The sequence below is a fragment of the Vicia villosa genome, linkage group LG4 (genome assembly GCF_029867415.1).
Source record: "Vicia villosa cultivar HV-30 ecotype Madison, WI linkage group LG4, Vvil1.0, whole genome shotgun sequence".
Lineage (NCBI taxonomy): Eukaryota > Viridiplantae > Streptophyta > Magnoliopsida > Fabales > Fabaceae > Vicia > Vicia villosa.
The window spans coordinates 147,840,215-147,855,566 of record NC_081183.1 but is presented as its reverse complement, the minus strand read 5'-3'; the positions used below and the strand labels follow the sequence as shown (position 1 = coordinate 147,855,566).

The window sequence follows — 15,352 nt, the reverse complement described above, 5'->3', positions numbered from 1 at the left end:
CTTCGTAATTTTTATTTAAACAAAAATATATAATACAATAAAAATAATTTTTAAAAAGAAATATAATTTCAATCTAATAAAAGAAATACAATTTCAATTTAATAAAAAATAAATAAAAATTAAAAATTTATAATGATTTTCTACATTAGGAGCTTAATTAGGTTTCCATCCCAGCTCAACGCCACTAAAAACCTAAAAATAATCAAACCTATTTTATCAAACTAACACGATAAAACGCCGTCGTATTGATCGAAGCCCACCCACCCACCCAGCGCAGCTTACTTGTTCTCGAAGCGATCCAAGGCTTAAACAGAATGTATAAGTAAACATTCCGTGTTAAACTCAAACAGAACCCACCAAGAAAGGAACACAAAATAACAAAAACCCTAATTTCTCAAATCCTTATCAATTCATCTTCAATATTTATAAACCCTCCTCTTATTTTATTTTCCCCAATAATTCCTTTCATCCACACAAAATCTTCACTTCGATCATCGATTTTTTCCTGGTAGGTTTTCTCAAAATTTTCAAGCTTTTCTTTTTTCTTTCTTCTTTTTCAATCGCAATCGAATGAAATTTCTGATGTTTTGGTGTTTGAATTTTGCAGAGAGTTCTTGCTTTTCCAAATTGATCATGTCTAAGGCTTCCTTCAAGACTCAACACCCTTTCGGTATTTTAATTTCTGTATATAATTTATCAATAGAATTTCTATGTTTGGTATTTATTGGGAATCAGAATCTTTGGATTGTTTGAATTCAAAGTTCACTCCTTTGTTCTAATTGAAATTATTGGGACTTCTTGATGATGATGAGTTTTAGCTTTAGATGAATTAACGTGTTACATAGGTGTATGTGTAATTTTTTATGATTTTGAAAAACCCTTGTGTATTTATTGGAGATGAATAACAGCTTGATGGTTTTTGTTTATGTCAGAAAGAAGGCAAGCTGAATCGACTCGCATTAGAGACAAGTATCCTGATAGAGTACCTGTAAGATTCTATTCAGTATGCATACATTATATCTGTGTTTATTTTTTTATGCATTCTTGCTGAAATATGGCGTTTGTTTGTAGGTGATTGTGGAGAAAGCCGGAAGAAGTGACATTGCTGACATTGATAAAAAGAAGTAAGTGATTACCTTACATGTTGTTATGTCTGTTTTAGTTCCTTAGAGAATGTTATTTTGCTACCTATTTTTTTTTTGGGTTTTGATGCTTTTGGCAAGATTTTGGATGGTTCCAATTTTGTATCATCAGTAACATATTTGGTAATGCCATTGGAAATATATGGTGATATGAGGTTTCAACATGCCACTCCATAACTTTATTTTGCATGGAATTTCAATGACATACTTGTTGCATATTCTATTTGGCCAAAGTGTAGGGCAGGGTACTAGGCCTTTGGCACCACATCCTTTGACTATAATTACATACTTAATCATGATTTTGAGTTTGAAGGACCATTTAACTGAAAAGGAATGTAGTTGATTACCAATATAAAACCAATGTGTGGAATGGTTTGAGTAAGTTTTGAATTTGAGGAATTCTTCAGATTTGTCTATTTTGATAGTAAGCTTACCTCCAAACAAGACTCTAGTTTAATATTTTTCTCAATACCTTTGAAGCATATCAGCTATAAGGATGATAAGTATTGGAAATTAGAAGATAATCAATTATCAACTATTATATATTTTGATCTTTGCAAATTTTCATGGTTTAGTTGATTATTAATTGGTCTATTCTTGTTGTAATGCTGTAGGTACCTTGTCCCAGCTGACTTGTCCGTTGGTCAATTTGTTTATGTTGTCCGCAAAAGAATTAAGCTCAGTGCAGAGAAGGCTATCTTTGTTTTCATCGATAACACTCTACCGCCAACTGGTAAGTATCCAGCCTTACCAAATGATTTTCCTTGCCAGTTTAGTAGTGATTATTACTAACTAAATTCCCTGTTGTTGCAGCTGCTTTGATGTCTGCTCTTTATGAAGAACATAAGGATGAGGATGGCTTTCTTTACATGACTTACAGTGGAGAGAATACCTTTGGATCCCAGTAGGAATAATTTGAGACAAGCTAATGTAAATACCTTCCATCTTAGCGGTCAATTTACAATACATGGCCTAAATGCTGCATTTCTTATTATTTTCATTATCTTTTATGTTATGAATTTCAAGTTTTCTATTAATGGATTTAGATTTTGTTACTGCACATTTAAATTATCAGTTGAAACCATTGGTTTCAGTAAAATATTCTACTTTTATCAATGATGTTACTTTTGGATGAAAAATACTTAGAATCACTATTTTCTACAAAGATTTGTGTAGAATTGCATGGTCAAATCCATAATTTGATTGAAAAACCAGGATTCTATTCAATCAAGCGGATTTAACAACAAAATATGAATCAGAATTCAGAAAATGTTTTTTTCTCAAGACTTTCCCACACCAAAAACTATGGAAAACTATAACTGAAGTTATTAGCTATAGAAGAAAAAGTTAAACGTACGACGTTGGTTAAATTTCCTGGCTTGTGCCATACATCAACTCTTCTATATGATACAGAGTCACAATTGTAACTCACACTCACTAATCTAGGAAGAATGTTTTGATGCGAAAGGAAAGACTTCAAGTCATTCAAGCAATCCTGTATAAGAAATTTAAAGACTTCAAGTCACTCAAGCAATTCTGTTTAGGAAATTTAATTTGATGCGTAAATACTCGTGATTTATGAAATAGATATACTCGTGATTCAAGTCACTCAAGCTAAAACTAATTTTTGAGGTTGTGAATATCCGGCTAAATTTAGGGGTTGTGAATCTCTAAATACCTAACTAAAAACATTTTGAAATTTAAAAATAACAATTTTAAGACGTTTATTTCGAAGTACCGAGACTAATGCAAAAATTAAGATGCAAATAAAGTTAATATTTCGAAGTACCGAGACTAATGCAAAAATTAAGATGCAAATAAAGTTATTATCTACGGGAGGATTAGATGCAAATAAAGTTAAAAGATAGTAAAAATATGGGACTATTTCCAATAGATCAATGAATTGCTCATGATAAAAACCCATCCTAAACGAGCTGAGACTATTTCCAATGGATCAATGAATTGTTCATGATAGAAACCCATCCTAAATGAGCAGCGCAAGAATTAGATTCAACAGATAATATCAAGTTGTAATGCGATATAAGAATGATCATGCTATTGAGCATGGTTCTTAAAGTGATTATAAGTTGGGTATTATAAACTCTTAATGATATTTATACTATATATAGAATAGAGTGCATAGTTACAGGAGTACTCTTGATAAATTTTAAAGTTGAGTCGCTTCTTAATGATCTCAGGCATAGGCATAGGATTACGTGCATGGCCAATATAACATGAAATATTTTGAAAGTACACCCTCAAAAATTGGGGACAACTTCTCTATCTATCACAAAAAATTGGGTAGTGTACCTTCAACCAATAACAAGATTCTATTTAATTTTAACTCATTTAATTAATTATAAAATAGTACAATTGTTTGTTGTTTCTAAGACATTTCACATTGAAGGTAACTTTCCCTCACTTTTTGAGTTGGGTAGATAAGAATTCACCTAAAAAATTTGTATGTAAGTTTGATGTTAGAGACAGATTTCAACTCTGCAATCACTTTATTGAATCTTAATCTTAATATCTATATTAAGGTTCAAATCTGTTAACATCATTGTTGATGTACCTTGACGCTAATTTTCAAATCCTATTTTAAAATTTAAATAGTGGATTGTTGGAATAATTAATGTTGAAGCATTAATGTTGGAATATTTTCCATAAAAAGTGTCAAAGTTTCAATCTGGGGTACTGAATTGAAAAAATTCAATAAGTGTCACATTGAACAACTTTCACTTCTTTAAAGTGTTTATATAGTAGAGGAAATCTCCTTGGGGTGTGTCGAAATTTCGCATATAGGAGAGCAATATCAATAATGTATACTATGTGTGGTTCAGATGGATTGATTTGGTTCGGGCTACACTTGTGGCTTGATATTAATCCTATTTATTTGGTACTAAAAAGAATTTAAATTTGAAATTAACACGTCATCCCTAACACTCTTTGAACGAGTACTGCTATACAGTTTTGAATTGTGCCCCAAAAAGTTTTAAACAAAACCACTCAATGCGCAATTCAGCCAACAATTTATTTCTTTGATAATATAATTGCTTTCAAAAATAAAAATTTAAAATTTAAAATTTGTTGATGTTATATATGAATCAAATATGTGCTCATATCATAGCCCCACAAAACACCCACAAGATCATCTTGTTAATATTGTCGTGAAGACGCCCGACAAATACTTTGGTGCTTGAAAGTTAACAACCAATTGACATGTGACAGGAGGCAATGATCATATCACAAGGAAATTAAGAATAATTAAACAGCATCATTGTAATAATCAAAACAATATGGAAGCAAAAGTGCAAACGAAAATGCTAGAATTGCATGCAAGTTGGATCCACCCAAAACTAAATGGATGTTCTCTTTTTCTTAAAGTGGTTTGTGATCCATTTAACACAAATTGAGGCATCACTTTTAATCTTTTCAAGACCTATTACAGCAACTGCTTTGGCTTTAGTGAAACCAACCTTGGCACCAGAATTCTTGTTGTTGTTGTTTGTGTCTTTTTGGGATCTAGTGTCGATCTCATCATATTCTATAGCTCCAATACCACCTGCGCCCCATTGATCTGCCCAACTTCGTGCTTCACTGCCCATGTTTTCTGAATTCTACATCAGAGCCATAAAACAATCATTAGTACTACTCATTTAGAGCATTTGTGAATGGATAATAAAGGTTCACTTTGGCTTAATTTGTATAGGAACTTTTCAATTAAATTATAGTTTTCCACTTAGGAAAAAAAGTTTTCAAACTGACTCCTAATTTTTTTAAAAATTTTGGTATCTGATCTTGCGCCATACTAATGCAAGTGAATTAACCTAAGACGATCAATCCCACCGTTCACATGCGGAGTTCTGTTTAAAGTCAGAACAAAACTCTGTATGAACTTGGTCCAACACAAAAATTGTTTATATCTAGTAGGATTTTGAGAATAGCGTGCTGTCATGACCGAACTCTTAACTATGTATTTGAAGACTTGAAATTTCTTAATTCAGATTCTAGGATCCATGTAAGGTAAAGAAATTTTGAAAAAGTAGATATTTGTTGGCAAGTCTATGCTTTGAAAAATTGAAACAAGGATGCTTTAGAGGCAGAGACATGAATAGTACCTCGTATGACTGTTGGAATTGATGCAGGCCAAGAAATTAAGAAGAGAAGTGTAAGTGAATCAACTTGAAATTATATAGAGGGTTATCAAGAAAATTTCATTGTAATTTAATTTTTAATCTTCGGCTTTATCATAGAGTTGTGATACCTTGGCCAGCATTGTAAATTACCATGTGGAATTATATTTGTCTTGTTCAACTAGCATTGTTATGATTCTACAAGACCAAATTTATTTGCCGTTGGCAACAAAGGTGTTCACTTTCATCAAAGATAAAACTTAGGTGATTATATATCAGTAACACACACTTTGAGGCAAAAAGAACACACATTGATCAAACTCTGATTAAAGTAAAGATATGCTTTTAGCTCTTTGAAGGTACAGTAAATATTACCAACAAACTTCCTTTATTGATGAGGACATAGCTTTAAATAAATTGATTGGAATCAAAGATCTGGTTCAAGGGTTACTATCAGAACCTTAAAGAAGAAAAGAGAAAGGCTATTCCAAAGAATAAAGAATATAGAGCAATGTGTTCTACATTCTTGGGAAACTGAATATTGTATTATGGGGAGACAAAGTAAAGTTATGTGGAGCCTGATTCAATTGAATATTGCTAAGTTTGTAGTCAAAATAAAGAGGGTCATATACCGTTGTCTCATCTCTTTATTTATTCTCAAGGTATGATACATGCATGATGAGATTAAGACAACAAATAATGCTACTTTTGACAAAATTAAATGTTATGCTCCTTTGACCATTTTGCTCAAAAAAATGAGGAGTGTTGTTGAGCCTTAATGGTTGGTGCAGCAAATATGCAAATAAAAAATTGAATAGAATTTTATGGACGTTGCTTCAATTCAAGTAATCAAAAACTAAAGGTTACATTCTATATAATGTAATGTGGAGTAACATATAAACAAAACTGTGAGCAAAGTACAGTTGAACAATTTGCTGCTAAATTACCCACTGTGAAGTATATGAACACAAATTAATTACCAGAAATCCCCAAGTTGATTTAAATCAAATAATGTAATAAAAATTAAACAGGGATATATCTACATTATGGATGCAAATTATGCGATGCAGCTAAACTACCATCATATTCATTTGGATTTTCTCACAGATTTGGACTTGCTCAATTTCTTTGGCTTATTATCATCCCCATTATTACTCCAAGTAAATCCCTCAGGAATAACAAAAGGGTCTAAATCAAATGCACCAGAAGATCGTTGTTGTTGTTTATTTCTTGAACTTCCTGATTGACTATTGTTTCGTCTCAACCATGAGGATGAAAAAGAAGAGTGACGAGTTTCTGGATTTTGTTGCTCATCTTCATGATCTTCGGCTACCAAATGCCTTGGACTTGTAAAGGGTGTGTAGAATTTCTCAACGGGTTGAAGCTCCACGAACTTTGTGAACGTGATTACAACTCTTACCGTAGGGACCACCGGAATTGCCACCTGAACCACCCATTCAAAATGTCAATAACACAATATTTCCATCAAAGTCTTATCATAAATCAAATCACTCATAAATTTATCTATAAAAAATTGTTCATCAATTTTTGTAATGTTTGACAACTATATTAATCAAATATTCAAATCCAGCCAATTATTAAAATATTTGACCAATTACATTATGGACAAAACTTACTATTTTTGTTAAATACAGATACTTTAAATGCAAGAGCATAGATTCAAACTCTAATATCTCATTTATTCACTTTCAAAATGATGAATATCGGCCACTAGATTATTTGACATAAAAAAGTTTTACATGTTTTTTTTCTTGTTATATTTTGTTGTTTTAGCTCTTAGCAATAAAAATACATAAACCAAAATTTTATCTGTTATCTAAAAAATAAAATTATTTGATTGATAAGAAGCATAAAACAGTAGGAAAAAAGTTTAAATCAAAAATAAAATTGGAAGAAATTTTTTTATATTAAAACTTATAAGTTTAATATAAAAATAGAAATAATAAAAAAATTAGAATGCACAAAAAGTTCACATTTAAAGAACAATTTTAAACTCAAATATAGTTAACATTTAAAGAATTATCAATTAAAAAATAGAGAAAAGGGGATGTGCACTGACGGTGTAAATTTTTTTACACTGTCAACCAATGACAACCATGTATCTTACCAAGTCAGCCTTTAAAGTTTAAAATACTAAAATGATTTGGCACTTTAAAATAATCTGATTAAATGTCTGTGTAATACTTCTTTACACTGACAGTGCACTATCATTAAACTCTAAAAAATATTATAATTGTTCATGTGAATGTGGAGCAAAAACTAAATAACACAAATAATACATTTATAGCAATTATTTTTATTAATAAATATTTTATTGACATGTGAGTTTTATTTTATGTACTAGTGAATTTGGCCGATTCACAAGCAATTTTAACAAAAGCTGCAAAAGTGTCGAACTATCACAATTTAGTGGGACCCAACACACCAACAAATAAAGTAACGGTAAACTGAGGCATACCTTAACCGGAAAAGTCCCCGGCGGGAACTTTGTCGTGAGCAAATCCCTCATTCTCCTCACAGCTTTCACCTTGTTCGCCAGAATGTCAAGCAGCGGCAACAGCTCCTCCGTTTTCAAAGGAAATTGCTCCGTCAGCCATACAGACGGCCGTAAACTCTTCATAAACTCTTTCTCTTTCGCCGGCGGTGGTAGTGGCTGTGCTAATCTAACCGTCGCAGATGATTTTCTCGGTGGTTGCATCATCGTTGAAGGCATATGCATATCCACGCTTTTTCTTCCCATAGGGACCCACTCTCTATCTTCTCGAACGAAACTGCTATGTCTTCTTTTGTCAGTTTCCATCGGCATTCCAAAACTTGGATTCTCTGCCACGAGAAAACCGTCTTCGTCTTCGTCCAATTCCAACGGTATAACTTGCTCGCTACCTGATTCTCCGGCGGAAACTTTCCGTGACTTGAAACTGAAAAGCACGTTTTGCACTTCGTAAACCTTGGCTTTCCATTCTCCTACATTTTCCGTCTTCTCTTGCTTTCTCCAATTCGTTCTTCCAATGAGTTCCGCTTTCGTTACGTCCATTCCCGGCCGGTAGACGCTTGTCTGTGAACAGAATCCGGCAACATCGGAATCACTCATCGGAGCTCCAGCGTTTTCAAACGCGTCGAAGATTTTCCGATCGTCGCGGTTGAGGACTAGCAGAGAACCGGATGGAACAGCGTGCGTGCTATCGCCGTCACCGAGGAAGAGGAAACTCTGATCAGCGCGTTGGATCTTGAGACCGTCGAATCCAGCGAGAGAAGTGTCGGCGCGTAGATTTCCATCGCGTTTCCAGATTTTGTAAGTGTCTGAGGGAGCGATCTTACCGACGAAAGGAATGACGGAGCTCTCGAAGTGGAACGAGATCTCCATATAAAAATCACGCATACGACGGAGAACAGCCACAAGACGAGGTAGACGGCGGCGCCATTTCGCCCAAGCAAGACGGTGATGATGACGAACAAGAATCGCCGAGATTTCAGTCGCACGCCGGCATAGAGCTTCCTGGAGAGGATTCCAACCAGCAGCATTATGGAGAGAAACATCAGCACCAGCGGAAGCTAGTGCTTTTGCGGCGGAGAGATCATTAAGACGAACCGCCAAATGGAGAGGCGTTTCCCTAAACGGCACATCACGGCGGTCGAGTACGACGGAGATTTTATCAGCGAGTTTCTCTTGAGCAACCGAGTCAGACTCAGTGTGAATCTGAGTCGGGTCGGGTAAACGCGGAAGAGTCGAAATAATTCTAGAAAGCGTCGCATGGTTTCCAATAGCGACGGCGTAATGAACTGGGCTATGTGCGTATTGTTCTGGTTTCAATTCACGAAACAACGTCGTTGTAGGGTTTCCCTTCGCCATTTCAATCCCAATCATACAATCGAATTTGAATAAGAGACAAAAATTGAGAGAGAATTGTTAGAGTGTTGCTGTGAATATGCTATGCTTAATTTCAGGGCTTTCGACTCTCACGTGATTTTCTCATTCTTTTTCTGCGTTTTTATTCTCTCTGATAACTCTTCTATGGTATTAAAGCGTGAAATGGGTGTTACTAAAACCTTTCGTTATATTTATAAATCATTTTTTATCGTAATTATGAATTAATTAATTTAAAAACAAAGTAACCCTTTTTTGTCCACGTGGAAAGATAACAGCAGCGGATACAGTTTCAATCTTTCATGAATCCTTTTTCATATTTATTTATTTACCACTAGTATATTATTTTATTACTTGAACAATTTTATTTTAATTTTTTTATTGTTTATTTAATTTTAAATACATATGGTACTGTTCTGATCTGATTGATCAGTGTAAATAATTTAATGTACATGTGTGGAGAAATAAATGGCATGTATTGTAGTACATGGATTTAAATTTGTCGTTTGTAACCTGTACTAAAATATTAAGATAAAGTGATTGCTTTTTACCCTACCATTGCCATTACATTAGTTCAACATGCCCAAATATTTGTCCATTTGCTGGTTATAAATATACATGATCGAACAATTTAGAATTTCTTTACAAATAGTTTATGCTTTATACAATATTTGTTTGTTAAAAAGATAGAGCATGAGATGATTGAAAAAATAAGAGGACCAGTGGAAGATGTTAATATCTCACAATTTAGAATACTAGTGTTCGAATATCAGTTAAGGAAAATGTTAATATTTTGGTCTCTGATGGTGATTTGTGAAAAGATTGTGTTATGATAAACACTACAAGAAAAAACCTAATTTATCAGAGCTTAATCTCCTACTAGTGACAAATATCCTTACAAATACAAAATGTATGAGGGAAAACGTTCCCAGAAAAAACCTAATTTACCAGAGCTTAATCTCTTACTAGTGGCGAATGTCCTTACAAATACAAAATGTACGAGGGGAAACGTTCCCCAGAAAAATAGAGGATCGCAAATCGTTCTTCGAAGGGCTGTGAATATCACTAAATTGCCAGAGGCCTATCCCTGCACTAAATGATGTCCCCAATTTGTCAAGGGCCTATCCTCTCGCTAAATTTTGTCCCCAAATTCAAGCTTGCAACATGCAGATGTAGGCTCTGACTAGTGGACAACTAGTGGTTCAGACTGCGTCAGATATTTTGCTTGAAAATAAACCCCTAGCAAAAATCAATCGTTTTCATTTTGTTAAGAGTTAAGCCCTTGACATAATATAAGTCTAAATTAAAAAAAAAATCATAAATATAAATTAATTTAAACGTAAATAATATAATAATTTATATTTAATTAAAATGTCATTAATATAATAATTTATAATAATTAATATTCAATCAAACATAATAAAAATTAAAATAAAACTTCATACAAAATTACTATTCAATCAAACATTAATTTATATTGTTTAAATAAAGTTCAAAATAACTGTTACCACATTAATTCTTCGATACAAATTAAAATAAATTAACCAATCGTTAGTTGGTTCAGTGGTGATTGGCGCTGAACTTGGTAAGGAGGACCACGGTTCGATCCCTCGCAACTACGATCGGGAGGGGCTGGAACCACTTGAGTCCAGAACTGACTCCCGAACCGGACTAAACCGGTGGTTATAAACAAAAAAAAAAAATTAAAATAAATTATTCTATACAAACTAAAATAAAACTTACGTTTGGAACCAATGGTGGTGCTTAACGATTTAAAATAAACAATCATTGTGTAATTTTAAATTTAATAATTTTAATATACCATTTTTTTGCAAATAATTTATTCTTCATTATAGTTTAGTAACAAAATTGTGTATCTCAAATCTTGACCATTAATTGTGTTTAATATTAGTAATATCAATTATCAACAGTTCAATAAGGATTTAGATCCTCTAAATTCTAAACTTTAAATCATAATCATTAAAATAATTGGTGTTTGATGGATCATTTAATTGAAAATCTTTGAAAAAATCCATTTTTTATCGGTGGACCAAACCACATTAAAACTATAAACGGTTAAAAGAAACTAATACATAAAACAAATATCAGAAAATTGTATTATCAACAAAAAAAAAAAAATATCAGAAAATTGCTTTGACTATTATTATGCTACAAAATTAGTCCAAGAAAACTAAGGGTTTTTAACACAATACTATGTATTCTCAATACTAAAGTTTTTGAATTTTTTGTTTTAAAATTCACTTCCATGATTATTTCGAATAGAAGTAATACTTAAGGCTTTTTTATTTTGAATAATTTTTGCCAATTTACGAAAGGATAGTAATTACCATCAAAACTCATTTTATTTGTTTACCATTTTGACACACATCATCTAACTGATTCTTCTTTCTAAATACAAGTTTGGTAGACAATTTATAATTCTCCATGACAAACTCCCTCCTTGGACGAGCACGGGGCTTAGTCAAGTAGAATCGGGTTGCGCTGCTTAATGCCCCGATCCAAAACAAATCAGTGGAGTCATGTCGGTACGAGTGAATATGCGTTAAAAAGGCAAATCCCTCCCCTACGACACAAAAAAAAGGGCCGAACTTCTAACAGTCTGCCCGCTTCCATAGAACAATATTGTGGCAACATAGACCCAAGTGGTCATATATATTGGATCTTGGAGAACCATCATAAGTGCGGCCGACTTATATTTAAACGAGAATGTCGTATCTTCCAGCGAAGCCTAGAAGAAGGTGACTCGCGTAGACAGTTGACTCCTTCTTTTCAATAGAAAGGAATAGCCAAACCAACCTAGCTGGCTGGTCAATCTCCACGGGAAACCACCATTAGTAGATAGACCCTGTCACCTATATTTGATTTGATGAAGCAACCATCACTGAAGCCATTTTTTGTAGCCAGCTCAACTCCATTTAACAGGTTAGTAGCGAAAGGTAAGGCTTCATTCCTGAGTGGACGAGAAGAGGGAGCAAGCCCTATTAAGGTTAAGGAAAAAGGCTATTTTACTAGACTAGCTACTGAGCTGACTCAAGGAAGGCGGAAAGAAAGGGCCTCAAGACAGCTTTGACAACATAAAGTCGAGTTGAGGAATACGAAAGAGAAGCGGATTCAACTCAATATTAGCCTAAGAGTTGTTCAGAGAAGAGAATCAAAGGTCAACGGACAATGGAGGATTTCTCCCTCCCACTGATTCATCTTAAACCGACCGATATGTCGAGATTACGTCCAAAAGGAGAGCAAGAAAAGGAAATGGTCTTTGTGTAGCTTCAAGTCACGCCACTCTCACCAAGATAGAATCATGGTCACATCTGTAGTATATATATAGTTTATAGAAGCGGAATGCCAATCGACACTAGTAGCCATCGGGATTGAGTTCAACTGCTTTGACGATACTGACGAATGGAAGAATGATTGAATCAGATGAGCTCCAGTATGGAATCTCATTGGTTAAATAAGCGCAACGGGCTAAGAGATAATAAAAGGACACCATAAGAGCAAGAAAAAAAGTTGTATGATAAGAGTCCTTATCCTACCCACCCAATTTATTTAGTTTATGGGAGTAGCAAGAACAACTCCATTTAAAAGGTTAGTCGTGTACCAAAGAGCTCAATCAGCTATTCTATTTTTCAGTCTGGTTGGCGCCACTCGATGGGAAGAAAAGAGTATAAAGGTTTTTCTAATGCTTCAAGCCATGTTTCATCTTGGCACGCTTAAAGAAGGTTCCTGCACTAACGTGTACAAAGTGGCATAAAGTTATTCTTTTCAGGTTCGATCAGGAGGGACAAAATAAAGATGCTTTCTATCAGTCAAACGCGGATATCACCCCCCTCATGCTTCCACGGTCCTCTTACCAAGGAATAGAAATGGAGGATCGGGGCCTCTTTACGGTGATTTCCGGTAAACAACCGCTAGTCTTCCAAACTATAATAAATATGATTTGGTTACTCGCAGGATCGACTAGATTGATCCTAGGACATAGTCAAAAAGGTTGTTATTCATGATAGTTCGAATTATGTCTATGATTGATGTGTCTCGAAATAAGAAATACTTAAACAAAGAAATAAAGATTAGCAATCACCTTGTTATACACGTAAATATAACACCAGTGAAAGGTGAGTTAAAGATAAAATATAAGACAAAACTGTAAAAGTGCAAGATTCTTAAAGTGCAGAAAAGTTAAATGCTTCGAAGATAAATGACATGAAAATAAAGAGTGCAGGAATGTAAATGATAGAAAGTGAATGAAATGCAGTAATATCGAAAGATACTTGAATAAAGGAAAATACACATGTATTTAAAATGGTGTTGGTGTCATACGTACATTTCTCAGCGAACTCTTTCTCTTAACACTTGATACTTGAGCAATATGTGAGTGATTTGTACAAAATGAACACACGAAATCCTAATACTAAGACCCTTATTTATACTAAATTTGACCCTAACGGTCCTACACTAATCTGATGCCACGTTACTTTCGAGAATCCCTGGGATGCCATCTGTCTTTGTGCAGTTATATACACTACTTTGAAATTCAAATCCTCCTGCCTGAATCCTCTTTCGACGCGTGGCAACGTAATTTAAAATCGAGAATGCCACGTGTTAGCTGGAAATTTTGTTTAAGAAGTTGATCTTCGAAGGTTTTAAGTTCGAAGAATGATGGTTACTGATGACCATCTTCGAAGATTTAAAAAATGGCTACTAATGGCCATGCTTCAAGAAAATGTCTAAGTTGAAACAAAGGAGAGAAGTATCGAAGCTAACACGGAAGATATCTTTGCCAAGACTTAGACATTTCGCGGAAAATCACATAAAGTATTGAAGCTTAATGTATTTCCGTAACATTTTCGAATATAACTATATGGCCACATGTCGAAAAGGACTTGAGCGGGAAGATTTGAATTGCGAAACGGTTTATGTAACTGCACATAGACAGATGGCATCCCCAGAGTTCTCGTGGATAACGTGGCATTAGATTATTGTATGACCGTTAGGGTCAAATTTAGTATAAATAGGAGTCTTAATGATAGGATTTCGTGTGTTCATTTTGTACAAATCACTCACATATCGCTCAAGTATCAAGTGTTAAGAGAAAGAGTTCGCTGAGAAATGTACGTATGACACCATCAATTTGAATACATGTGTATTTACTTTTATCAAGTATCTTTTCGTTTTCTTTACTTTCCTTGTTTAAACTTTTACTTTCGAAGTCATTTAGTTTCATGCACATTACTTTCCTGCAATTTATATTCTTGCGACTTACATTCTTGCATGTTAATTTTCTTGCAATTTACATTCTCGCAATTTACATGTTTTCTTATTACGATTTATGCGTCAAAGTTACACTAACTCATATAACCAGCGTTATCTCGAATGATTAATCATTTGAACATAAATTTCTCGAAATCAAAACAAACAGGTATGAACCAAATCACATCAATAAACCTTTCGTTTGACCATGTCCTAGGATCAATCTAGTCGATCCTGCGAGTAACCAAATCATATTTATTATAGTTTGGAGGACTAGCGGTTGTTTACCGGAAATGGATGCAATTAACCAGGATATGGTAGGACTCCTTGCTAGAGAGTTAGGAACAATCTTTAATCCAATAGCAGCAAGCATTACTAGGTCTAGCCAGGATAGCGCAGAAACATACCAAAGGTTATCATCGCAATTGGGACGAATGGCAGATTTTTTAGGAGTCCCACAAAATAGACGAAGGAATAACCAGTCAATCTACCAAGAAGAGGATCCAATTATTGAACCAATCCGAAACATAGTACCCCCACCAAGGCCAAATCCAGTCGCACAGAATCCAGCGGTCGAATTGGGAACTCAAATCGAAACGACGAAGACTGGCCAAAAAGCTATTCCTCGACAACAGCCCAGACTAGTTATGGTAGGGAGAGACGAACATCTTGACGAAGTTGTCCATAGAGTCAGGAGAAATGATTTGGCAACAGAAAATAATCTTACTGCCATGATAGAAAGAATAATGGCTAATAACGGCTTTAATACTGGATTTCGATGTCCAAATTACACATCTCCCATACCTGAATACATCATGCAAAGTGAATTGCCAAGGGGTATTAAGGTACCCAAGTTTACCAAATTTGCAGGGGATACTAGTGAATCGACGGTGGAACATATAGCCAGATATTTAACAGAG

General features: G+C 34.2%; 2 protein-coding genes across 2 annotated transcripts; one reads left to right on the top strand and one right to left on the bottom strand.

The window, feature by feature from the left end:
- The first annotated feature begins 303 nt into the window (after positions 1 to 303).
- Positions 304 to 2,202, top strand: LOC131595441 (autophagy-related protein 8C-like). Its single transcript, XM_058867787.1, has 6 exons — positions 304 to 508; positions 608 to 670; positions 933 to 988; positions 1,072 to 1,124; positions 1,757 to 1,875; positions 1,956 to 2,202. The coding sequence occupies exons 2-6, from the start codon at positions 634 to 636 to the stop codon at positions 2,048 to 2,050; spliced, it is 360 nt and encodes a 119-aa protein (XP_058723770.1). The 5' UTR covers positions 304 to 508; positions 608 to 633; the 3' UTR covers positions 2,051 to 2,202.
- Positions 2,203 to 6,126: 3,924 nt separating this feature from the next.
- LOC131595440 (uncharacterized) lies at positions 6,127 to 9,316 on the bottom strand. The gene is made up of 2 exons (XM_058867786.1): positions 7,755 to 9,316; positions 6,127 to 6,719 (listed from the first exon to the last, which is right to left on the bottom strand). Exons 1-2 carry the CDS (start codon positions 9,159 to 9,161, stop codon positions 6,363 to 6,365), a joined length of 1,764 nt encoding a protein of 587 aa, XP_058723769.1. The 5' UTR covers positions 9,162 to 9,316; the 3' UTR covers positions 6,127 to 6,362.
- Positions 9,317 to 15,352: the final 6,036 nt, after the last annotated feature.

What these genes read in the sequence shown, in the direction of transcription:
- LOC131595440 (XM_058867786.1), bottom strand. Translation starts at nt 9,161, where the DNA reads ATGATTGGGATTGAAATGGCGAAGGGAAACCCTACAACGACGTTGTTT. An exon ending in CGGGGACTTTTCCGGTTAAG is followed by an intron (nt 6,720 to 7,754) that starts GTATGCCTCAGT and finishes TGGGTGGTTCAG; the next exon opens with GTGGCAATTCCGGTGGTCCC.
- LOC131595441 (XM_058867787.1), top strand. Translation starts at nt 634, where the DNA reads ATGTCTAAGGCTTCCTTCAAGACTCAACACCCTTTCG. An exon ending in CAAGACTCAACACCCTTTCG is followed by an intron (nt 671 to 932) that starts GTATTTTAATTT and finishes TGTTTATGTCAG; the next exon opens with AAAGAAGGCAAGCTGAATCG. An exon ending in GCTGACATTGATAAAAAGAA is followed by an intron (nt 1,125 to 1,756) that starts GTAAGTGATTAC and finishes GTAATGCTGTAG; the next exon opens with GTACCTTGTCCCAGCTGACT.